A 27,311-nucleotide genomic window follows, 5' to 3' on the forward strand; every position below is an offset into this window, starting at 1 on the left:
TTGTTAAATTATCCTCCTTTTCCCTTACGTATATTACTTCAAAAGAAAATGAATCATAATCATGCAGAAAAGGCAGTGCAATCTGTTTGTAGATTAAGGGAGGGATTTTTAAGAATACTCAGCACTGACTTAACTCTGCTCTACCTGAATCAATGGTAAAAACTTCCACTGAACTCAGAGAGAGCAGAATTAGGTCAGAGTACTTTTGAAAAATCCCACTGTAAATATTTTCTTTGAAAGACTACATTCATGTAGATATAATATATAAAGGGACTTCCCATTACACAGGATCTTTTCACAGAAATTTGCAGTACAGATTTTTTACTTTTTATAATCTGAAACCATTTGAATTATAGGCATCATTGACACAATGTCTCCCAGCCCCTCCCCCAACCCTAATAACTCATAGCATTTCCTGTACCATTAAGGCTTAAGACAGAGAGTTTGTCATGAAAGATCTAAATGATGTGCGGTAACTTTAAGAGACTTTTTCCATACAAATTGTTATGCACTCGATCTAAAGTTGTCACCTCTCTATACTGTGAAAGAGAAGAAGCCAATGACTAAGTCAACATAGTATATGTATGTTACACAGTCTGAAGGACACAAAGCATTGATACTAGTATCAGCTTTGAAATAATCATGTCTCATACACCCCGTTAAAATACAGTTAGCAAACTAGGGTGCCAGTCAAAGGAAAAGGTAAATGTGAATTACACCATTTTGGCCAGAAATGGCCAGTGATTTGGAATGCAATTGTGGCCACCGAGCAATATGAAAGGAGAAGTCTGCCACTTTGGAACACTGGACAGTAGATCTGTTTATACCTGCCCCCATGGTTGCAGGGACAGATTACAGAGCACATTAGAGAGGCAAGGATGAGAAGCCATGTCAGAAAACAATCCAAACTGAAGTAGATGTAAAACTAATCACCACAAAATACTGAAAGCAAATTAAATTTTAAAAATGTTGTTTTATAATATAAGGCGACTTTGGTAACAAAGATTTGCTTACAAAACAAAAATTCTTTTTTCCTTAGTAACTTTTTGCCATTTATTTAGATTTATACTGTCAATCAAAAGGAACACCAAAGCAACTCCTTTTAAAAACATATACTACATACAAGGAATAAAAAGACTCATTTTATCCCAGAACACACATAGCAAAGATATGTTCCTCCCACTAGCCAGCACCACAAATCTCACCACTCCCCGCCACAGACGGAGAGAGGATGGGCCTTGGAGCACACAATGAAGGTTAGCAAACTCAAGCCATTACACACCATGGAGAGGAGTGTTCCAAAAAGGTCTGGGGGCCTAACAGAGCGCTCTCCCTCTTTTATATCAATTGGACTCCAACTTACTAGGTACCTCTGCTGACCACACCTACAGCAGTATAGAAACAGAGAGGGGCGGTCTCTTTGTAATGGGGCATGATGGTCCCAGGCCACTCAGGGCTTTTTAAGTTAAAACCAATACCTTTCAACACAGAAACAAAAAGTAATTAGTGAAGATAAAAGAGTATAATGTATTCACAAAAAAGAAACAATACTTAAGAAATGGTTGCCAAATACTGTACCAGCCCTATTTAAAGTGCATTCCAGTACTCCAGTCCTAAGGTGACAGAAAGCATGGATAATAGTGGCAAGATCCACATCCAAAAAAAATAGGCATAAGCCCAGCTGTAAGTAGATTTAAAAAAAATAACTACCTGGCTATTGCTGCTGTTTGATCTTCTAGTAGCAACTGCAAATCTAACCCCATGTCAACCCACAGCAGTCACAAAGCCTTAGTCTGAGGGGGAAGACTATTATTAAATCACACCATGCAAAATAGTATTTTTAAAATTACGATGAAAACTTTTAAGAGCTAAGTACATTTTAAAAAAATTCTCACATTAAAAAAGGGAAAGGATTGCATGCATTTTCCATCATTTTAAAAACTGCAGTTGTGCTTACAATTTTGTGATTTACAGTTGTGTGGAAAGTTCAACAAGAAATGCACAATGGATAATAATTCTTTAAAAGGGCAGCTTTGTCTTTTAAAATTAGTTATTTTCTTTGCTTCCCCATAGTTGCCACCGTACTTCGACACACATAAGTACCACCTCAAGACATTGGAATGATATTTAACCTTATTGATGCAGCACTGATACTAAGATGCTCTACCTCTGTACTGAGCTTCACAGTGTAACTGACTAGAACAGGTTGTGTGATTTGTGTCATTCTGATCACACCTCCTCCCATTCCTGGCTGTCTCTTCAGCATCATGCATGTTTTAGTATCCCCTATACTTCAAAAATGACCCTTGACTTCAGTAAGGACAATCCTGTCTCCCATCAGTAAGCTTCTTGTCTCCCATCAGTAAGCGTACAACTGTTGCTTCTACTTCTCTACTGGATTCTGTTTCTATTTAGCTTTCATTCTTTATGCATCATCAAAAAACTATCCTCACCAAGGCCTCCAATGACTCACCATAGCCACTTTTCAGGACCTTTTCTCTAACCGCCTTGATCTTTTCACCTTCTTTAACAGGTTGCCTCATTCCCTCATCAACTCTCTTCCTCCCTGGTTCTTTTCTTCCCTTCAACCAACCCTTCACTTTATTTCAGTGGCCCCTCTTCCTTCCATCTCCATCAATGTTTCTCAAGGCTATATCTTTGGTCCTTTTCTCTTTTCCTTGTAATCTAATAGCAGAACTTCTATTACCACCATTTTAGTCTGTTTCCAAAAATCTAACTCTTAATTATCACCTACTGTATTTCTGACACAGGATGCTGTATTGCTTAAGCTCAATATGGTGAAAACTAAGCTCTGCATCTTTCCTCTCAAAAACTTTATTCTTCCTCCCTTCACGCTGCTCCCTGTACCTTGCACTCATTTTGTACCAGTCATCTCACATGTCATTCTAATCTCTCTTTAAAAACTCATTTCTTTTGTGAAGTCCACAAACATTAATCCATGATAGTAAAACATGGTAAGTGGTTTGGGTTTTTTGGGGGGTGTTCTAGTTAGTCCCATCTTCCAAATCTTCTAATACATTTGTACTGGATATGTCTAGGCTAGATTTCTCAAGGCAGGACTATGTCCCCCTTCCTCCTAGATATGAGAGTGAGGCACAACTGACAGCAAGAGGGTGGATGGCAGCATAGCCATACTGGCCATGCTGAGGGCAGGCATCCCCAGAGATGCTCCCCAAAATTTAATGAGTGTTCTAGTGTTGGGACTCTATTACCACAGAGATTCTTAGACTCTTTAATTTGAAGTAGCCTCTACCCTCCATTATGCTTTGTGTGGTAGTGCTAACTCAGAAGTTTTTGAGCCTCTTCATTTTTCTATAGGAGAGGAACTAGGCACAATCTCCAACTGTGGGTTTCATAAATTCTGCTAATTTATCCTATATAGTCAATCATATGTCAGTCATTTTAAGGCTAAATTTCATGAGACTTTAGGAAGAAAGGTACAACTTATCTACTTAAGTATTATTGCATCAAAGTCAAACAAATAGACTAACGCTTGTATTTAAAGAATCTTCATTTATTGATAATATCTAGCACTTACATTGCATTACAGCTTCAAAACAGCATGCAAACATTATGTAATTAAGCTTCACAGTACCATGTTTGGCAGGTAAGACATTATTTTATGGGTGAGGAAAGAGATTTCATTACTTACCCAAGCCACTCAGAAAGACAATGGCAAAGCTGGGATTGAAACACATCAATTACTAACTTCTAGTTCCATGGCAAATTAACTAAACTAGATCATCTTTTCCATAAACAGATTTTGCCGAAATTATTTTAAAAAATAACTAATCTAGATTTAAACTGAAGGGGTGAAACAAGCAATTTTATATAAATGTTATTCAGGAAATTTTACCTATTCAGGAACTCATTCTTAAAATTCCTTCTCTTTTCTTTCCTCCTTACAGCAGAGAAGTTCAGACAACTGAGATAAGCAGGTGCCAACCTCTTCATCCTATGGTAGCTGTCTTTCTGCCATCACCCTCAACCTGACTGCAATTAGGCCTTTTTCCCAGATGATGTAGCAGCTTTCTTGAGATCAAGACATGGCAACATTATGAACTACCTATGTGGAGTGCTGTACCACAGACATAACTTGATTCTTGATGTTTGACTAGTTTTTAATAACCAAAGAATGGGAGTTCCATGGTCCCTTAAAACAGGAACCATCTTACAATTGATTTATTTCCCAAAAGTAACAGACTCAAACTACCATATATTTAAGAAATGTTCTGCTACAAAACTGTAAACCCCATCAAAGTACTTTGATATATTTTGAAAGCACAGTTCCAGAAAATGAAGTTTACTTACCTATAAGAGGAGTTCATCGAAAAGGACTCCGCATATTCCCACTCATTGGATGTGCCAGAACATGCAGCTCTGACAGTGACATTTTCTCACAGCAATGCCTATGGGAGCACTCATGTGCCCCTCTCTACTCTCCCTTCTCCCTGAAAATTGTGATGGCAAGGTTATAAAAGGGGTGTGACACACTCCTGGTTGCTTCTGTTCCTTCCACTTTTTTCTCAGGCCTAGGATTTCATTAGGACTATGAGGAAGAAAGGAAGATGGGGTGGGAGCATGAATGTGCAGAGTCCATCTTGACAAATTCTGGTTATAGGTAAATACCTTCTTCCTTTTGTTTACTGCCACTCCTGGGATAGTTTAATAAGCAGTACCTTATGTAAAGAAGGTAGAGCTCAGAGTCCTGACTAAGGTTTGAATTATTGCTCTAGCAAACTAAGGGCTTGATTTGGACACTAGGTCTAGGGAGTAGTATTTTGTAAATGTACGTATAGAGCTCCAAGTAGCAGCTCTACAGACTTCTAAAATAGGAAAATGTTTAAAGTAGGCTTGTCAAGCAATCAAAAAAATTAATTGTGATTAATCATGCTATTAAACAATAGAATACCATTTACATACATATTTTTGGGTGTTTTCTACATTTTCAATTATAGTTATTTCAATAACAGAATACAAAAGTGTAGTGCTCACTTTACATTTATTTTTTATTACAAATATTTGAACTGTAAAAATAGAAATAGTATTTTTCAGTTCACCTAAGTACTATAGTGCAATCTCTTTATAATGAAAGTTGAACTTACAAATGTAGAATTATGTACAAAAATAACTGAATTCAAAATAAAACAATGTAAAACTTTAGAGCCTACAAATTCACTCAGTCCTACTTCTTGTTCAGCCAATCGCTCAGAAAAAAAGTTTGTTTGCATTTACAGGAGATAGATAATGCATCCCGCTTCTTGTTTACAATGTCACCTGAAAGTGAGAACAGGTGTTCACATGGCACTGTTGTAGCTGGTGTCGCAAGATATTTATGTGCGAGAGGCGCTAAATATTTGTATGCTTTAACCACCATTCCAGAGGACATACATCCATGCTGATGACAGGCTTTGCTCAATAACAATCCAAAGCAGTGTGGATCAACACATGTTCAATTTTTTCATCTGGGTAAGATGCCATCAGCATTTTCTTGTATGATGGTTGGGTTTTGTAGTTTCTGCACTGGAGTCTTGCTCGTTTAAGACTTCTGAAAGCATGCTCCACACCTCATCCCTCTCAGATATTGGAAGGCACTTCAGATTCTAAAACCTTGGGTTGAGTGATGTAGCTATCTTCAGAAATCTCACATTGGTCCCTTCTTTGCATTTTGTCAAATCTGCAGTGAAAATGTTCTTAAAACGAACATGTGCTGGGTCATCATCTCAGACTGCTGTAACATGAAATATATGGCAGAATGTGGGTAAAACAGAGCAGGAGACATACAATTCTCCCCCAAGGAGTTCAGTCACAAATTTAATTAATCATCAGCATGGAAGCATGTCTTCTGGAATGATGGCCAACGCATGAAGGGGCATACAAATGTTTAGCATATCTGGCATGTAAATACCTTGCAATATCGGCTACAAAAGTGCCATGCAAATACTTGTTCTCACTTTCAGGTGACACTGTAAATAAGAAGCAGGCAGCATTATCTTCCGTAAACAAACTTGTTTGTCTTAGCAATTGGCTGAACAAGAAATAGGACTGAGTGGACATTTTTTTTGAGTTAATCGCGTGAGTTAACTGTGATTAATTGACAGCCCTAGTCTACATGCTGTGGAGTTGTCATTGATATAACAGAGCATGACTTAACCCCTACAGGTTGTGGAATATATGCTACTTTATAGCTTTCCTCTATGGACCATCTAACTCATCTAGAGAGTGTCTGTGCAGTGACTGTAAGTCCCTTATAGTTGTCTGCATATGAAATAAAGCGATTAGGAGACTTGCAACATTCCTTGGTTTTGTTAGGATAGGAGTGAGCCAAATCTCCTTTAACATTCAAAGTATGCAGCTTTGACTCATCCATAAGAACATGAGGTCTTGGGAAAAATACTGGCAGATTAATAGTTTGATTAAGATGAAGTCAGATACCACCTTGGGGAGGAATCTAGGATTAGGATGAAGCAGTACTTTATATTTGTGAAAGACATTGAATGAAGGATTAGCCATGAAGCATGTAGTTCAGTCATTCATCTAGCCCACATGATGACTATGGTGAAAGCAGTTTTAATAGACAGATGAAACAAAGAACACTCTCAAAAAAGAGATTTCATTAGCTCCATACAGGACTAAATTGAGATCTTATGATGGTACGGCACCCTTTATCAGAGGATACATATTGACAAGTCCTTTCATAAATTTCTTTCCGGTATCATGCACAAAGACTTAACTTACTTACCAGTGCATGGTGGGCAGTAACAGCTGCTAGGTAGATTTTCAAAGAGGATATAGACATTTCTAATAGCTTTAACTGAAGTAAGTATTCAAGAATAGACTGAACTGGTACAAATGGTGGGTCTATAAATGTATCATTTGCCCACTTTACAAGGCCTACTCCATTTGAGATTGTAGCACTTTCGAGATTTATTGTAGAAAACAGTCAACAATATTTGGTGCACTTTTAATAGGCAAGACTTCAAGATTATGTCCAGATACCCCCACACAGCGAAGAGCTTGTCTAACACTGATTTCTTTAATGGCCATTCATTCAGTTCTATTACATCCCCACTATAAGGATCCTGGCTATGGAGCATGGGTTGAGGCTGGGATCTGAGTTGCAGGGGACTCAGTGTAGTCTGAGTTCAGTCTAGAAGGTCAAGACCAGAAGCAGCAGCCCATACTGTCATGCCAGAGGATCAGGTTGGAGTCAAGGGCTCCAATCCGATGCAGCTCATTGACAAATTAGGGTATGGCTACACTTGAAATTTCAAAGCGCTGCTGCGGCAGCGCTTTGAAGTGTGAGTGTAGTCAGAGCGCCAGCGCTGGGAGAGAGCTCTCCCAGCGCTGCACGTAAACCACATCCCTTACGAGTGTAGCTTGCAGCGCTGGGAGCGGCGCTCCCAGCACTGATTACACTGAGACTTTACAGCGCTGTAACTTGCAGCGCTCAGGGGGGTGTTTTTTGACACCCCTGAGCATGAAAGTTGCAGTGCTGTAAAGTGCCAGTGTAGCCATGGCCTTAGTCAGCCAAGGTAGGGTTAGTGGAACAGAGGCCAGGAGAGGTGTCAGGAGCAGAGTAGGGGCTAGGAAATCATGAACTGGGACCAGGAGCAAGGCAGCAGGGTCTGTTTGTAGCAGCAAGCTGGGGATCTGCCTAACTGCACAGACAGCTTCCAGGTAATTTCCCTAGGCTCTAAGTAAGTAGAACCTCAGAGTTACGGACACCTCGGGAATGAAAGTTGTTCGTCACTCTGAACAAGTCATTATGGGATGCTCCTCAGGGCAGACTGCTCAGAGCTGGACTAACAGCTGTGCCAGCAAACCTTAGCATCTTCCCCTACTCCCTGTCTGTGCCTGCCCAGCAAGTGGGGATGGGGACAGACAGCTGGTTCTAGCTCCCTGGCTGGAAGGGTGATGAGTGAGGCATCCTGGGGTATTGTGGTGTCAGTGGGCACACAGTGCAGGCTATAGCCCTTTAAAACTGAGCCACCCCTCCAGAGCACAGTATAGAGGCAGGAGCTCAAGCTCTGGCTCCAGCAGCTCACACTCCAGGCCAGGTTCCAGTAGCAGTCCCCGCCCCAGCACTGGCAGCTTCCTTGCAGCATCAACAGCTGGGCTGGAGAAGCTTCTTTCCAGGACTCGGAGTATCCCCTTGCCAGTGCAGGAAAGTGGCATAGACCCCAGTGCTGCTCCTCCTCTGCCTGCTCAGGGGCTCACAGCTGTGCCTGTGAACTTCAGCATCTTCACCTCCTACCTGTAAGTGACTGCCCCACGCATGGCAAGTGGGGGGCGGGGGATGAGGATAGGCAGCTCAGATGTGCCTACCTTTAAGATGCAATACGGGTAAAGTACAGTACTTGCTGGTTTGGGGGCTGTTGTTTTTTTGTCTCTGCTGCTGCCTGATTGCCATGTGTCCAGTTGACCGGTCAGTCCGTAATTCTGGTGTTCGTATCTTTGAGGTTCTACTGTAGTGTGAATGGGTTAATCAACATATTCATAAATGATCTGGAAAAAGGGGTAAAACAGTAAGGGGGCAAAATCTGCAGATGATACAAAAACTACATGGCAGCAGTCAAAAAAGAAAACAATGTTGGGAATCATTAAGAAAGGGGTAGATAAGGCAGAAAATATTATATTGCATCTATATAAATCCATGGTACACCCACATCTTGAATACTACATGCAGATGTGGTTGCCTCATCTTAAAAAAGACATATTGGACTTGGAAAAGTTTCAGAAAAGGGCAACAAAAATGATTAAGGGTATGGAACACCTACCATATGAGGAGAGATTAATAAGATCACTGGGATGCATTAACAGGTGTGTTGTAAACAAGACACGAGAAGTCATTCTTCCGCTTTACTCTGCGCTGGTTAGGCCTCAACTGGAGTATTGTGTCCAGTTCTGGGCACCACATTTCAAGAAAGATGTGGAGAAATTGGAGAGGGTCCAGAGAAGAGCAACAAGAATGATTAAAGGTCTTGAGAACATGACCTATGAAGGAAGGCTGAAGGAATTGGGTTTATTTAGTTTGGAAAAGAGAAGACTGAGAGGGGACCTGATATCAGTTTTCAGGTATCTAAAAGGTTGTCATCAGGAGGAGGGAGAAAACTTGTTCACCTTAGCCTCCAATGATAGAACAAGAAGCAATGGGCTTAAACTGCAGCAAGGGAGATTTAGGTTGGACATTAGGAAAAAGTTCCTAACTGTCAGGGTAGTTAAACACTGGAATAGATTGCCTAGGGAAGTTGTGGAATCTCCATCGCTGGAGATATTTAAGAGTAGGTTAGATAAATGTCTATTAGGGATGGTCTAGACAGTATTTGGTCCTGCCATGAGGGCAGGGGACTGGACTCGATGACCTCTCGAGGTCCCTTCCAGTCCTAGAGTATATGAGTCTATGAGTCTATAAGATTGGAACTTTTCAGCTTGGAAAAGAGATGACTAAGGTGGGATATGATAGAGGACTATAAAGTCATGACTGGTATGGAGAAAGTAAATAAGGAAGTGTTATTTATGCTTTCTAGGGGGTCACCAAATGAAATGAATAAGCTGCAGGTTTAAATCAAACAAAAGGATGTATTTTTTCCACACAATGCACAGTCAGTCTGTGGAACTCCTTGCCAGAGTTTGTTACAGGAGTGGGTAGGTGAGATTCTGTGGCCTGCATTGTGCAGGAGGTCAGACTAGATGATCATAATGGTCCCTTCTGACCTTAAAGTCTATGTTGTGAAGGCCAAGATTATAAGAGGGTTAAAAAAAGAACTAGGTAAATTCATGGAGGATAGGTCCATCAATGGCTATTAGCCAAGATGGGCAGGGATGGTGTCCCTAGCTTTTGTTTGCCAGAAGCTGGGAGTGGATGACAGGGGTTGGATCACTTGATGATTATCTGTTCTGTTCATTCCCTCTGGGGCACCTGATATTGGCCACTGTCAGAAGATAGGATACTGGGCTAGATGGACCTTTGGTCTGACCCAGTATGGCTCTTCTTATGTAATCAGGGAATGCAGTAGGGACCAGTTCATTATGGTCTCCATGGTAGGACATCCAGCAGTGCTTGAGCACACAAGGGGCACAGACCATTGTTCATCACTTCACCAGGGCTATCAAGTGGCAATGTGGACCCAGGCTCCAGACCTATGGATCCTCATGATTGCTCAGTTGGCCCACCAGGCTCTTGTCTCAGGCACAGCTAGGAAGGGTCAATCTCTCCCTGTTTGTTCATGTAACATATTGCCCTTATATTGTCTATGAAGATCTGTACTGCCTTATTTTGGATCTGAGGTAGAAAAGATTTGAGGGCACAATAGATTGCTTTCAATTCAAAGATATTTATATGCAGTATCTTTTCTTGATAATTCCAAGGGCTGGCTACAGTTGTTAATTTGCTGAAATGTGCTGCTGTCCCTGGTTGGAAGCATCTGAGGCAATTTTCCAATGGAGATGGTGGGTAAAGCTACCCCTCTTAGAATGTTGCAACACTGAGTCCACCATGTCATGTCAAGAACAGAAATATCTTTTATGGGATGGTCAATCATGTATATATGCTGTCTGCATTTGGTCTGTAATTTATTGTTAAAGACGTCTCATCCTGAGCTGAGAATAAAAAGTTATAAGTGATTGAAGCCAAAAGTCCCGTGAGAACTGTAAATAAAATCAATCAATCTTTTTTTCAGAGTAGGATTCTGGTGATGCACTGCTATAATGCATTGAAGCTTCAGAAATCTGTTTTCTAGCAAAAAGGCTCTGCCTACCCTAGAACTGATCCTAGAAAGTGAATCCTTTGAGTAGGCAGCAGAATTTTTTTTTAATAAGCTATTAGCATCTTGAGGAGGGAACAGGTATAAGCTATGTCCTTGGAAAGGTCTTCTTTTGATTAGGCTTTGATCAGCCAGTTGTCTAAATAAGCGTAAATGGATATACCCTGGCATCTTAAATGAGCTGCTACTATGGCTAGAAACATTGTAAATATCCAGGGAGCAGCAAATATATCAAAAGGTAAGACTTTGTACTGGAATTGGTCTTGTTCAATCAGAAAATGAAGGTGCTTGTGGTGTCTGGGTCTGAAGGAAATATGGAAGTATGCAAATTTCAGCTCACAAGCTGAAAACAATCTTGGGTAGTTTGCAAAAGTATAATGGATAGTAGTATTAACATGCAGAATTAGAACTTTCTGATAAAGAAAATGTGCTTCTATAGATCTAATATGGGATAAAGCCCTACATTTTACTCCAAATATTTTCTGATATGTTAGAAAGAACTTTGACCTCTGAATTCCCTTGGCACCTTCTCTATTCCTCCTGCTTCCAAAAGGGAGTGAACCTCCAATCTTAAAAAGGTCTTGTGAGAGGGGAAGGAGGAGAATTAGGTGGAGTAGGGAATTGAATTGAATGACATATCCATCTTTTATTAGCACCAGAATCTATTTGTCTGATGTGCTGCAACGCTAAGCATTGACAAAGTGGGAAAGGTGGCCAACGTTCAATCCTGAAGACTAAGCTGAAAGTTCCTTCCCTTTCATTCTGGGTTTAAAATACTGTCTCCTCCTCTGTCACTGTGAAGGAGGTGGTTACTGTTGTTGAAAGTCATGCCTTTGGGAAAAGTGAGACAAGGAAGCAGAAGGGTCTATTATGATACCCAAAGCCAGATCCTGAGGTCCCTCTTCTTGCAGGTTGGGAGACACCCAATGATCTTGCATCTTTAGTTTCCTTTAGTGTTTCATCTGTTTTATTACTAAACAAGCCATCACCATTAGAAGGGTGATGGACAAGAAGCGCACCTCTTGAAATCAGCTCTTTTAGCTATCATAACCACCACGGATCTGGGGAGCGGAACCAAAGATATGAACTAAAATATGAAATTGAACTTTTAGAAACAAACAAGAAACAGAGTAACTAACCTTAACACCAGAACTGACACCTAATAATATTAAGCTATGGCAATGGCTCTCTCTTACAGAGAAGATCTAAATCTGATGGATCTAGTCAGGTTTATGGCCATCTGCTGCTGCTGTTGGAAAGAAATGAGGTAGTTGGAGTAACAAGCCCTCTTTTATAGCCTCACACTAAGAATATTCAGGATCTGAGAGGTCAACAATACTCCAACAAGCATTGCTACAAGACGGTTCCATCATCACAACTGCACATCCCAGCACATCCCATGAGTGGGAATATGCAGAGGACACTCAAAGAGCAGCCTATTTTAGCATTGAAGCTGCAGATAAACTACAGCTTTAGCAATTAGCGTGTTTGCTCACAGATAGTAATTTCATTATGCATAACACCATTAATTTTATTCTCCATTGTGTTATCTTTTTTCATGTTTCTATTTCAAATATATAACAATTTTACAGACTGGGAAGCTGAGGTAGAGGGAATTTAAGTAACTTCCCCAAGGACTGGGAGAGAGAAATGACACTTCAGTGGCAGAACTAAATCTATAACTGTAAATGACTAATCTCCAGCATTAATCAGTATATAAACCTCACTCTATGGAGGCTATTGTATCAGTGCACTGCAAACATATAGTCCATAATGCTTGTTCAGCACTTTCAAGATGTTAAGTACCAAACATGTGCTATTATAAGCAACTACAGTACCTCATGTTCAGAATGGTCATGTTGGCATGCTTAGCTTCTGATTTATTCAGAAAAGATGGATTACAAGTGGCAGGAATAGACAGGAGCAGAGATTCATGATAAAGTGTGCCATCAATTATGAGACAGTACTCAAAATCCAGCCTAAGAAGTCAGATATTTACTTTGCAGCTGGGAAGCTGTTTTTAAACATTACTGAAGGTTACACTGCAAATGTATTGCAGCTCTGCTTTCTGATAGTCCTAGACAATGACAACCAAAGTTATAGTTAAGAGTACATCCAAAGGAGACTGTGGAATACCAGTTACTGTAGGTGTTTAAGAGCAAGTTAGATAAACATCTATCCTGGATGGTCCGGGTGTACTTGGTCCTGGCCCAGTGCAGGGGGGTGGACTAGATGGCCCATGGATCACTCTAGACCTTCATTTCTATGATTCTATACTTCCAAAGCTTTTTCATGTTTTGCAGAAAGTCAACAAGAGTCCATTTCTACACAGTAACTCCATTCAGTTCCCTCTCTCTTGCTGTTTCATAGCATTGGGGAGGTCTAAGATATGTCCATTAAAAACAAATATTCAGTCAATAGTAAGATTTTTTTAAATATATTTAGTAAGCCTATTAGTCTATGATAACTGCTTGTTGTAGCCATGTCATACAACTGGTAAGTACTGCACTACATAGTCAGTACGTTATAAAGCAGTTCTAAATGTTTTAAAAGGGTAGATACATACCTGCAAGTGAAGCTCTTTGCAGAATTAGGTATGAGATGCACTCCTAAGTCACATGACCTCTGTTGTAGCATCAGGTTAACTATTTTTGCCCAGGAGAAAAGGAAATTGCAGTTAAGCAAACAATTCTATGTACACCCTTCAAGGCAACCAGGTGGTTTTATCCTGATGCAAAAAGCACATCAAGCTAGTTATTGCTCCACAGACAACACACACTAGACTAGGTCATGTGACTAGAAAGTGTGGCTGCATAGAAAATGACTTTAGTGGAATGAAAGATGTCTACCACATCCTACCAAGGACTACTGCAGGCATTATGAACAATTCTGAAGTTTGACAGAGGAAGTCATTAAACATAGTGGCACTATCTGATAACAGCATACTGCTGTTAGTTATTCATAAGTACATATTCCTCATTTGTTATGCAGAATTGTAAAGAACAGTCAGATAAGAAATGCAAAATGTTAATCTACCACATTATTTTAGATGGTGATCAACTAAACTAGGCGGAGTCAATGTTCTGATACAATATTTCCAAAAAAAAACAAACACAAAAAAAAACGCATGTGTTGCAAGAAATGAAACTTGATAATTCAGTGGGTGGTACTCTTTCCTTTCAGTCAGTACTGGACCAACAGCTGACTGATCCTGCAAGCAATACCTTCTGGATAAGCTGTAAAACAGAGGTCTTTTATCACTTTTGGATATCAAAGATTCCTTGGAACTTCACAGAAGTAGTGACAACTACTCAGAGGATTAAGAGTATTAACAGAAAAAAAGAGGGAAAAGGAAAATTTGTCATATTGGTTAATTTCTTCTCTTATAAAGATTAGTTGCTAGTTCTCCCTAGATATAACTCTTTCCTCACACTATATGAAGGCAACTGGAGATAGCTCTGTTCTAGCTGCTTACCAGGGCAGAGTCACCAAAAGGACTTCATATCAAATGGATATACTCCAAAGATTAATGATTGCTTAATAGAACAGTAGATGGAATTACACCCAAAACTAAAAAAGTCTAATGAAAGTTGAATTTGCAAAACTTAATTTTAGAAGAAGTCCACCCTTAAAAACTATCAGTGTACACAGGGTTGGCGGGCATTTTTTCTAGAAGTAGGCAAATTGATAGGAAAGACAAAATTATCTTCTTAGGCTAAAACATGTTGGGGTCTTGAGAATTAGCTATGACAACTCTCCCATGACCCTTCAAAAAAAAAATCCTTGAAGAAATCAAAGATTAATTTGAGGATTTAAAGTCATGCTTCTGACAAACAGAAGTCTCCCTTTCCTCACAAAAAGGTGCATCTGGGGCAGAAGATTCCAGTTTAGAATGTTGTGAATGGAGCCCTTTATGGATTTTTCAGGAGGCGCAGGTCTTTTCAGCCCACAAGGTGACCAATTATCTTTTAGAATATTCCTTATGCCATAAAGGAGGGGAGAGAGAAACTTCTGGGTTTGGAACATTCTAAAATGTCATAATTACTTTGTAATAGTCGACTTGGGAAAATTCTCCTCCCATCCCCACCAGCCAAAATGCAAAGGATGAAGAAAGCAGCCTTTCTAAATAACTTAGGATAAAACTGTTTTCCTGACATCTAGTTTCTGCCAAGACTTCTCCTTCTCATAAACCATAGTAGGGTAGAAGTACTAATTCCTTGGAAGAACTGAATTCTGTATTCACGTTGGGATAAAATCCAAGGGTCCTATTTTCCCAACAGAAGATGCAAGTAACTTCCACTGAAGTAAATTAAATGTGTACTGATTCCTGGAAATGTACATATCATTGTCTTGTCATTGTATCTTATGCAACAGTGATGTTCAACCAACTGCAAGAGCAAAGCATACCTGAGCAAAGAGAATCATAAAGGAAAGTTTGGACAGTCAGAAGATCAAGTAAAACTGAGCTGATCAGCTCAAATTGATACAATTAGGAGGATTAACAACAAAAATTAAGCTTCCAAGAAGAGTATACAAAAAAGCTTTTGAAGGCTTTTATACTTAGTCTTTCAGCAATGTTTCACATGGGGATCTTTGTTTAACTTTGCTGGTCTTAAACAGAAAAGGAAAATATTCAACCCGTAGACCTTAGCAGAAGCAGTATTGAGGGCCCATTTGAATCATGTAAAATTATCAGCTTGATAATTGATCTGAGAGCAATCAGGCATGTCTTTATGGCAGAAAAACAAACATCTCCAAATCTTAGTATACTCTGGCATTGTAGATGATTTTCTAGAAACAAAGCTATTGTCTATTATGTAATCAGAATAATCTTGCTTTTTTTCCCCCCCCACTGTCTCTCTTTCAACAACCATGCAGCCATCTTGAGAAAGAGTAGGTTCTGATGGAATACTAGGTCTTCCATGAGTAGATTTAATCTGTCAGTCATCCTGAACAGCTTTACCACAAAAAGTCCTATTTTCTCAGAGAGCCTTATCTTTAAGCAAGTGGAAATCTATTGTTACCCTCGGTCCCTTCTTCCTGGATGAATGAAAAAGCATACAGAAGTTGACATGACCTTTTCAGTGATAACTTGTCCTTAAGAAACTCATCACATTTTCATTTGAATCAAACAAGTCTACCTATGGTTTCTCCTACAGAATAACTATCTGATTTAATAGTGGTCTGTTGGGACATTTCCCTTACATTATAGTCCTCCTTAACCAGTCTACTATGTTGGTCTTCCCTTACATGTGTACTGCCCTTATGGATGAATTTTATTTCTGACTATTTAATTAAAAAACTTGCCACTTTCAGCAGAGAAATGCTCTAAGGCCAGATCCTCAAAGCTATTTAGGGTCTTAATTCCCATTGAATTCAACAGAAGTTAGGAGTCTAAATACCTTGATGATCTAGGGCCAAATGCTTCCTACTGGACAATATATTCAGTGTTGTTTGTGAATGGACTTAGGAAATAGGCACTTGCTATCTTCTGGACATCTCTTTCAATGAGCTTCCTCACCCTATAGGAATGCACTGGCTGAGCTAATGATCCTTGCTTCGATCTACAACAGAACTCTTTAGAATACTCCCCTTATATATTTCCAAGAGATCGAATAGATGACCTGTTATATAATAGCAACAGTTTATGAAAGGCCCAAGAAATTATCGATAGCCCCATGATGATCACTCCCAGAAGCCTTATGAAAAGGTCAAATCAAGGCTCTAGGAGGCTGACTGGTCTTGTAGATTCCTTCAGTTCCTATTCTTTCCATTGATAGGAAGGCCCTTCCTCTCCAAGATATGTATCAATATTCCAAGCTAAAAGTATGGGTTAGGGTTAAGAAGCTTTTTTCCAAATTCACAACAAATACTGGAGATGTTTTCTCTGATCTTTGCTAGGGGACCAATAAGTGTCTGCTAAGATTATGGACTGATTGAGATGCGGGAAACAGACTGTAGGGTGACTGGAGGGGTGTTAATGGACCACTTCACCTTGAATAGTCCCTTGAAATATGTGCTACTTATGCTAAACAATCTGTTCCACCTTACATTTAGGAGTGAGAGTCTGAGTATGTTTCCCAGACCTGAAGAAGAGCTGCTTAAGCTTGAATGTTTGTCTTTCACCAATCAAAGTTGGTCCAATAAAATATTACCTCACCCACCTTGTCTCTCAAATTTTCATCAGGAATTTGTACCTCTTCATTCTTCTATTGAGCCTTCCACTTTTGTTTGTGCACATGTGAAATTCCAAAGAGTATGACCCCCCCCCCCCCCCCGAATTTCTTGTTCTTGTGCCCACCATCAAAGATTTCAAAAAGTGTTTTACAAGGGTGGGAAAAGAAACTGGAGATTCCAGGAACTTCATTCTTGGAGTATTAATCATTTCAAAATATTAACGTAAGCTTTCACATCCAATATCTGTTAGTCTGATGTAATTTAATTCACCGTGCAAGTTAATCGGATAGCCCAGCTCCTATAGCTACAGATTGAAAACCAAGGACAGCCCAATTAGTCTCTTGTCTTCCTACTGAAGTGGCGAGAAGAGTGCTTAAAACCTTTAGCCACTTCTGTTTTCCAGGTAGCTTGTGGTAATTTGTTTGCCACACTGGCCTACGGGAAGATCTGAGCTAGGTGTATGGTCTGATTACTCCATTTGATGATAGTGAGACATGCTTACCTAAGCTTCATCTAGGTTTTCACCAAAGTTCTGCCTACTATAATATTAGTTCTTGCTAAAAGCCATTTTGTGTGGACATCTGCTTTTCATAGTCACATCAATAAGGAAGTTCCTCAATAACGATTTCTGCAAAGCATCTTTGCTCTCAGTCACCTTTTCTCAATTGTCTTCAAAATGGTATTTATGTACTGAGCTCCAAATTTATTTAAAATCACCAGACAAGGTGAGAAGGGCTGTAACTAATCTTGTGGAAGCCACTGAAGTTTAAAAATCTAATGCTGAAGCTTAAAGTTTTGAAAGACCTCTCTATTGTGTCAGTCTAGTCTTTTGGAAGATCATCCCTGGAGAAGATCAGCATGTCCTTGAACAAAAAAGCAAGTCGGTCTTATCTACGTTAGCTAGAATGTGGTCTAACTTGTTTTTAACAGCTTAATGTTTCAAGGTCAGACTATTAGAGTGCCTGTTAGTGTTCTTTGATTAAAAGGGATTTTCCTTTTATATATGAGCTGGCCATATAGTATTATTTGCTTTTCAGAGTTCTTTACAGGACCCTCAATGAAATCAATGCCCTCCAAAGGATTTTGTTAAATAATGGGCTTGTATCTCCCTTTTTGCTTTTTAAAAACTGCATACTGAAGCAGTATACTGAAAGGCACTCCCTCCACTCAGTGTTGTTTTTCTTGCTTTAAAAATAAATAAATAAATAAAAATCTTAGAAATGACGTAAGTATCAAGCCTGGTCTTGCTAAAGGATATGAGGGAGGCCTCAAAATGTTTATTGTGAGCTCTAAAGCAGTAACTTAAAAGACAAGGTATCAAACCTTTTAAACACAATTTTCCTTTATTAAAAGGACAGTCACTGAATTTTAATGGGAATTAACAAAAAACAAAGTTTAAAATACACTAAAAATATCCCTTCCCCTGTCACTTAAAGAACTTGCACTCTTAGGTCTTGTGATGTCACTATTTCTCCAGTCACCAGCCTTTAAATATAGACAGTGCTGAATATTCTGTTAAAAAAGAAAAAAAAAATAAAAAGAAAATATATACATATTTTAAAATAGATGGGGGCGCGAGGGAAGAGGAGAAATTTTCAGGCATTTCTTGTACACTGTAAGGACGGAAAAAGACAAGTCCTATTTTGCTCAGAGGTCAGGATTAACCATTATTGTGCACGCGAACACACATTTTAAAAACCAAAACCAAAAAAAACCCAAACCCACCCAACCCAACCCTCTCCTCAAAACAGTCTATCCTGAGACTGCTCTTGGTCTAGTCAATAAAATTACTTTCCCCAGTAAAGAAGGTGGGAAAGACTGTTAGAGATTAAGATGTTTCTGACCAATTTTAAATTCTGGATTCTCTCCCCACCCCCAGAAGAAGATTGCGGGGGCGGGGGGAGGAAACACAAGGAAGAGAACATACAGAGAAGGAAGATTAGAATGGAGAACCCAGCAGCAAGACTGCTCTACTAGTCATGAGCATCTTATTTGATTTGGATTTCAAAGTAGCCTGTGGCTAATTCAAGCTTTCCATAGGCTGTAGAGAAGGAGACTACTTAAATAAAACTACACCCAAAAATGGTCTCAATCTATGTAAGTACCTCATAAGGCAAACTACTAATGCATTCTGGTCTCTAGATCATTACAAGAGTGCTTGCTTACCATATTATTGGTGACCTGAGTCATCTGTGTTGGGATGTTGCCTGTCAAGGGACCTTATCTATCTGGATTTCCACATGTCTATGAGATTTGGAGTAAGGACAGCTTTGTGGTTTCTCTGAAGATAGCTCTCTGCTGGGTCGTCCTCTTTCTAATGGAAAAGGTTTGTATAACCTGTAAAGAGGGCAACTGAAACCCACATGCTGGGCATCTTAGATTTCTTTGGCTTTGCAGAGATTGTCCTTGTTTGTGTGTGTTTCCAACAGCCACAGTATAGCTAAATAACTCATTACTGGAGCAGCTGACAGAAAAATGCTTCACTGTCTAAATGCCCGTCCCTCCCCCCAAAAGTAATGTTCAAATCTGAATAAAAATCAATATAATTTTTTGTTTCTATAGGTAGTTGCTAGTGCCTCTCAAAAATTAGCACATTCTATTGAAGGTGGCCAAGGGGGTAGGGAAGAAAGGGGAAAGATATAGAAAGTTCTACATGAATAGGCCAAAAGGCAGGAAAATACTGTCCAGAGAGGACTGGCAGAACTGTTGGCAGTAAAATGAAGGCCCAAATAATTTTCGTACTGCTCCTAACTGGCAACTGTTTCAGCTGACTGCTTACAGCACAAAGGAGGACACAGTCCTCCAGTGAAGGCTGGCAGATAGGCTTTAGCAAAAAAAGAGAGGGAGCATGCTTGCTGTTTTTATATTTGGAAAAGAGGAAGTTTGCCTTAAAATTAAAATGACTCAATTTTTTTTTTGGGGGGGGGGGAAGGATAATTCAGCTTTTGGTTAACAAGTATAGCATTTCACTCAAAATAAACTGAGAAAGTTAGAGTTAAAATTATTATATATATAAAGACAAAGCCACTTCAGAAATACATTATAGCTGTCTAGAGCTAGAGGAAATGTAAACTACAAAAGAGAATTTTTCTCTATACCATAACTGAAAAGAGGCCTGGAGTGAGGGAAAGTGTTTAGGTCCTTTAGCTTTTCTCTGATAGTAGGGCTGAATTTAAAAACAAACAAAAATCTAAAACTACAACTACCACCATGGCACTCTAACACTTTAGAGCAGGGATCCCTAAGTCTATCATAGCATGGACTACCTTCCCTCCCATTTTGTATTAACAAGCATTACTGTGGAAGCTATAATAATTGATTACCCATGAAAAAGAAATAGGAAATTAAATACAGTAACTCCTCAATTAAAGTCGTCCTGGTTAACTTTGTTTCGTTGCTGATCAGTTAGACAACATGCTCATTTAGAGTTGCGCAATGCTCCCTTACAACATTGTTTGGCAGCCACCTGCTTTGTCCACTGCTTGCAGAAAGAGCATCCAGTTGCAGCTAGCTGGTGTAGGCTTGGAACCAAGGTGGACCAGCAGCCCCCCCTCCCCCATTAGCTCCCTGCTCCCCTAAGTTCCCTGTGCAGCAGCCACCCATCAGGCTATCAATTGCCAGCAGTTCAGCTGTCCCTCCCCCCACTGCCATGTGCTGCTCCTACCTTCTGCCTTGGAGCTGCTCCCCGGAGCCTTCTGCTTACTGGGGGGGAGGGGGAAGGAGGGAGAGAAGGGGGCTAATGTCAGGGTGTCCCCCTCCCTCCTGCTCTCCACTTACCCCATGTCCATAGAGCAGGGGGGACATGACAGGGCTCAGGACACAGGGAGCTTGCTGGCAGCAGCTGCTGGTTCAACTTGCTGATCTACTTAAAACGGCAATGTACTTAGAGTGGGGTCAGCATACTTAAAGGAGTAATGCGCATCTCTTTTACACACAGGGTGTCTCAGTCTGCCATGCTGTCTCCCCTCTCTCTATTTGTGCTGTCTTGTAGAGTGTGAGGCTACATTAACAACGTGTTAACCCTTGAGGGCTCAGCAGAGTGCTAGTTCATCGTTTAGCAGTAAGGCATTCCCTGGGAAATATCCCACCCTCTGATTTCACACCTCAGCCACGCTTCAATCATCATTGTTTGTTTAAAACTTAAACTCTGCGTGTGTGTGTGTGGGGGGGGGGGGTGTGTCTTTTATCTGGTGAAAAAGATTTCCCTGGAACCTAACCCCCCCCCCCCATTTACATTAATTCTTATGGGGAAATTGGATTCACTTAACATTGTTTCACTTAAAAGTTGCATTTTTCAGGAACTACAATGTTAAGTGAGGTGTAACTGTATAGCTCTCTTTAAATCTATTGGATTTTTTAAAAAGGACAAGACATTTCACAATCTCCTCTAGCAAGTATTTCTCTCTGCTGGAAACGAGCCACCAGCACCACAGAGCAGTTTAGAAAGTGCTGTGTTTTGATTATTAAGTCTCGCTTGTCCTGTTTTCACTGAGGAAGCCTTGAAAAACTAGCAATCTGGAGTAGGATTGTGTAGCCATGAACAGAAGCAACAGAGACACAGAATCTCTTGCTAGGCTAGCTTCTCTCTAAAGTTAAAAATAAGTCTCAAAAGAAAAAAAAAAAAAGTTCAGCAATTTATCTTCTCCCCACCACTAATTTCCTTGTTTCAATCTCTTGAAACATCATAATTCCAGAAGTTCTAGTACTTAAGAAAGAACAGAAAGTCACAACCAGAAAATTTCAATACAAAAAACCAGCAGGGGAGGGTTTACAAGGTCTCTCCTTTACAGTCTTTTTTAAATACATGCTAAAATAGCACAAACATCTGCATGCTTCCCATGGATCACTTCAAAATATGTTCTCAGAAAAGAAATGGTGGAGCAGGCAGCATAAGTGTTAAACTATTATTCCTTTTAATCTAAACAGTATAACATCTCATATGTTATATCCACAACTGAGTAGTATTCATAAAATGATAGCTCACATTTAATTTTCTATTAATGAGGACGCGACAATTTTAATAGTTGGTCTTTAAGTCATGTACTCTTTTCTTTGGATTTCAATCAAAGAACTATTCTCCAATACAATTCATAGACTGCAGTACAGCATATTTTTATATTGCAATTCTCTACAATCAAAGTCAAATATTTTAGCTTCAGATGGCAAATGTATACCAACAGTCTCTGGAGTACAGAATCACCTCATTGCCTTTTATTATGTAAAGTAATTTTTTGTTTAAAATATCTTCACTGTTGCTACACTCACCAGATATATTCATGTTCCTATTATTTTAATGAATACATGATTTAAGAGAGCACTACACTGGAGAGGAGATCCAGGAAGGAGGGATGGTTTGCAAGAATGACAGAAGAAAATTCAGAGTTACAACTACCAATTATGCTTGGGTATAATTCTAAATATAGTGCCTAAATATATAATTCAAGTATGTTAATGATCTGTTTTAAGATAGCATCGAAGGTTAAAATTCTAACAGTACAATTACAGGTTTTTTTTTTTAAGTTAGTAGCGATCTCTTCCTTTTCCCAGTGGGTGCACTATGTGTCGTAGAGGCTTACAGGTTACAAGATTCCACATTGGGAATTAATACTCTTTGCTGAAAGAACCCCCCCTCAAAATGTAAAGCGTTCACACATTATATTTGTCTACGCACTCTTACAAAGTCCCTCTCTCACACATGCTGAGCTTTAAATAATTGAACATTTTTCCTTTCATTTGCCTTTATTGCCCAGGTCCCAACTACAGCAGTACAGTATGTCAGAAAGCAGCAAAGAATCAACTACATTTTTATTTACAAGCAAAAATACACCTCACATTTAATGCATTTCTAGATTTGACACACAACATATACCAACAGACTGTGACAACATGAAAAAGGCAGGAAACTCAGAGTTCAGGGAATCTTGGCCATAAATGTGATTTTGCTGGCTTGCCAATCTGCCAACTTTTAAAGTTTGGAAGCTTGGTTTAGAGAAAACTTCACTGGAGAATAGGAAACCAGTATTAAACAAGAGACTTCATATTATATATCCGAATCCTTCCTGGTTGGAAGACATTTCTTAAGCTAAATTTATTTGAACACACAGGACTTACATCTTTTAAAAAATATCTCCATATGCTCAATAACCCCCTCTTCAAAGTTTTAAGGTCTCAGGTTTTTAATCCTTTCTAGACAACTTAAAGTTGTAGTACGAACCTATGATCCAACTGGAGCATATATTCAAGAGATATTCTTATTATCAAGACCTCTTTCAAAATCCGTATACATATCTGCCTGTCTGGGAATTATGGTAAACCTTAATACTGTCAAACTAAAGAGCTTGTTGCATCACATTTAGATTAGCCTAGAAAAGTCTATTAGATGAGAAGTTAGATACCAACCACATGTGGTGGATCTCATTTTTTTCTTGAGAAGTTCAGTGTTCTAGTTTTCTTTCTGAACTTTGCTGGTAAAGTTTGCCATACTCCTCCTCCATTTGTTTAGTATGAAATACAATTCCCAGTAACTCCATAGATCTGGAAAACATTCCCCCTCTCGATTATTCAAATCTAACCTTCCACTTACTTACAGTGTGTGTTTAATAATGAAGTCATGTCTCCTTCTTGAAATTTATATTGGAGTGTTGTTGAAGAAAAAGTGATTCTTACCTTAATATTTTTCTTTGTGATTAAAAGAAATTTGAGTCACATTTCTGCCTGTATTTTCCTACAGTTTTTTAAAAAAGCAATATTTATGATTACTAGAACTAAAGAGCTTGTATCTTTTCTGAATTTAATAAATGTATGCTTTGGACAGCACTTTGTATATAGTCAGTTTCGATCTTTTGCATTTGATCAGTCATACTTCCTGCTTTGTGCATTAGCATGGCACATCACTCACCCCCCTTTTTTTGGGAGGAGGGGGAACAGGAGGAATGGAAGAGGAGAAGAGCAGACCTGCAAGAGGATATCTACAAGCAATACTGCAGCAAAACTACTGGCATTTGTGTTTGGAGCCAGAAGTTTCATCTCCTCCCAGGAGATGTACATGGAGCTGAGGAGCACAAAAGGTTGAGGTGGCGGTAAAAGGGTGTGTGGCTCAAGGAACCTCCTTCACTCCCCAGGCCTCTGCACAGGACTAGGGAAGACTGAAGGTGGCTTAAAAGGAGTGGCTTCTTTACTTCCTGGGACTCCTCAAGGAAGCAGTTTTACTTCAATGCTGCTAAAGATACCAGCAGGCAGGAGCAACAGAGGGTGATGATGGCGGGGGACAGAGAAGATGGGAAGAAATAAGGGACGGCCCCAAGAAGAATGTTCTCTGGCTCAACCACTCTACCTGTTGAAGAGACACTTTCAGCAGAGAAAGTCTCATCCTTTCCCCCAACCCCAACACACACCCATTAAAAAAAAACAACTCAAAGTTTGAAAATTGAATTGAATTTTTTCCTTAGAAAATATTTACAGGGTGCCCCATCAGAAACCTAATTTGACTTAAAGCACCAATTGTCACTTTATATTTTTTCCTCAGTATTAAATTTTACTACATGATTATGGAGTCTTAGTTTCTTTCAATAACCGATATAAAAGGACAGGGCTAGATCATTTCAAAAGCTTCAGAATTTCTTTATGAAATTAAAATTGAGCTTGAACATTCCTCAGAGTAATCAGTTTTTTAAGATCCACAAATTAACCAGATGGTATATGCTAATGAGAGAGAAGGACAGGCTTAGATAATGTAGTGATGGACTTCATGTTGATCCACTGGATTGTGTAATACCAGCTAATTTTGTGACCTCTCTCTAGTAGATGAATCTTTTGAATCAATTTAACAAGAATAATTTCCCAGTCCTGAGCTCTATACTTCCATCAGACAGTTTCCTTCCTTAGCAAACTTATCACATCTAGTCCTGGTCTGGTAAATACCAGGCATATCTCAAAAGTAGCACCTACCTGTTATTCGTGGGGTGTTGCAAAGATGGGGCTTTACACAAAGTTTCTCGAAAACATCCATTCCTCAGTATAATGCATCTATGACCCAAGAATGGTGCTCTTGGGAAGATACTTGGAAGTATGCATCAGATTTATACCGCTTACGTATTGGAAGTACTGACCCAATGACAACAATTTTGGTTAAAAAACCCCACATGAAGTCTCTAAACAAATCACTTGCCTTGGAAATCAATTCATCATGATTGGCTAGGTGGGCTCTGCAGTGGATACAGCTGTAGGTTCGGTGACAGTTTGGCAGGTAAGCCTGGAACGTTTTTGATTTTGTCATTTTTACCATCTCTGCTGGTGGCTCCTCACTCAGCTCAGGGCTGGAACTTGAAGAATTACAACTTTGCTGAACTCGCTGACAAAAAAAACACTGGAAAATGCAAGCAAAAGCCGTTGTTGTTCTGTAGTGTGTGTGGCACTTTCCACACAGATGCCACAAGAGAAACAATCACAACCTGCAAGTAAACAGAGAAAACTTTTTAAAAGCTAGGAATAGCTTATAAATATATTCAACTATTCTCTTGGATTTCAGAACTTTAACCTCCATCTCTGCTTCAAAAAACTCCAAAACCCACTAACGCAATGGACACCTTTGTTTAGCAGTCTCAGCAGAAAGGCAAAGTACTAAAAGGGATGGAGATTGAACTAACTTTTCAACAACTTTGGTAGACACTAAAATAAGAAGTGGAAATAGTGTGGGAAACCTATACTTGCTAAACTCATAAACCCAAACTAAACTCCAGAACATACAGGCATGGGGAGTTGTGTCTATTTTTTCAACTTCCAAGGCATTTCACAAGCACTGAACTTGAAGTCAAATGTGATATATATACACACACAATAAAATCCTGACCAAAAATGTGCACTATTTTGAGATCAGACTATTCCTCAGCTACAAAGTTAGAGCCTTTTAGACCAGTCTTCTGTCCACCAAGACTAATCAGTTCTTTCAGCCATTCATTTTTCCCCTTACTCTACCAAAATAATCTCAATATCTAACAAATTTCAGTAGTGGAGAACAGATTCTACAACCTACACATAAATATTAAGAATTCTGTTTTCTATGTTCAAAATGCTGTACACATTCTTGATCCTCAGATCTCCTTAGAGGAAATAACGTATTACATACACTGTGACATTTTATATACATATACAAAAAAATGAAGGCTACAATTTTCTATCATCTTCTGCCTTGAAAATAAAATTTGCATCTGCAAGCTACAGATCTGTTTACTAAAACATTACTTAATATATTACGTGACTCAAAGCAACTGAACAATTCAAGCATGAAGACTACTAATTCAGTGATGCTGTACAAAAGATTATCTATTATGTCACCAATCATTATGCGGCTGGTACAATGGATCAATACCAGAAGTATTGAAATGCAAGTGCCAATATAATAGTTCACTGTACTTCTGGTCTTTTCTATTAGTTTTATGAAAAATGAGAATAAAGAGCACATGTACGGTTTACTAGCTATATAATATGAGAGTAAAAAAAAAAAAAAAAAAAAGTCTACTCTTTCCCGTTAACAACAAAGCAGTAGCCTAAGTATAGCTGGAAACTAAAATTGATTTGTTCATCTGTGGTTGATGAACCAAAAAAACCGCAACAAAAAGTTTAATCAGCCCATCACTAGCTGCTGTACGGAAGAAATAATCAACCACCACCTAAAACTCCAACTATTTTTGTATAGGTCTAAATGAAATTTGGTTTGACAAAACAATGAAACAAATGATATCAAGCATAAACCATATTTGAGACCACCATGATAATGTGTTTTCCATTTAAAGCCACCCACCGACCCTTACATAACTTTGCATTTTATTTTCCAACTGCTTTAGTCAACGGTTGGAAGAGGCATCACCTGAAATAGTGTTAACACTTCAAAATGCAGAAAGGTGGTTTACTTCTCATATTGCCACAAAATGTAAGTTTACACTCCTGAATTACATGTATTCCACTGATTGCTTCAAGGAAGCAATTTATAAGTAAATTATCACAAATCAGACTGTCTTGAGAAACAACCATATGAACATATAATGCCTGCTTCAGGAGGCACAAAGACCACATGCATCAGCTCTTTTTTAATTTTGACCTCAAACTAAAAAAAGGATGAGTGCATATTTTATAAAATTAAAGGACTTCAGATAATTCTATTTGTATAGTACATAATTAACTGTAAGGAAACAGTCCTCAAAAAAAACTTAGAGGGATGTCTACATTTTTTTTTTTAAATGGGAACATGTTGCAAATAAGGGCATGTCCACTGTTCATAACAAGGCCTACCTGTTTTCCCCAAGCATTTTTAAGGGTGAACAGGAGTGGAGAAAAATGAGGTTTGAAGAA

The 27,311-nt window shown here is 39.1% G+C and overlaps 1 protein-coding gene across 3 annotated transcripts in view; it reads right to left on the reverse strand.

The window, feature by feature from the left end:
• The window catches only part of YPEL1 (yippee like 1), a 61,420-nt gene that overhangs the window by 9,881 nt on the left and 24,228 nt on the right, over window positions 1-27,311 (reverse strand). For all 3 annotated transcript variants that reach the window (XM_030582573.1, XM_030582572.1, XM_030582571.1), the window contains exon 2: window positions 25,132-25,414. In XM_030582573.1, the coding sequence (XP_030438433.1) occupies window positions 25,132-25,248 (117 nt within the window). In that variant the 5' untranslated portion in view covers window positions 25,249-25,414. The remainder of the gene's footprint in view (window positions 1-25,131; window positions 25,415-27,311) is intronic.

This window comes from Gopherus evgoodei, chromosome 13 (assembly GCF_007399415.2).
Source record: "Gopherus evgoodei ecotype Sinaloan lineage chromosome 13, rGopEvg1_v1.p, whole genome shotgun sequence".
Taxonomy (NCBI): Eukaryota; Metazoa; Chordata; order Testudines; family Testudinidae; genus Gopherus; species Gopherus evgoodei.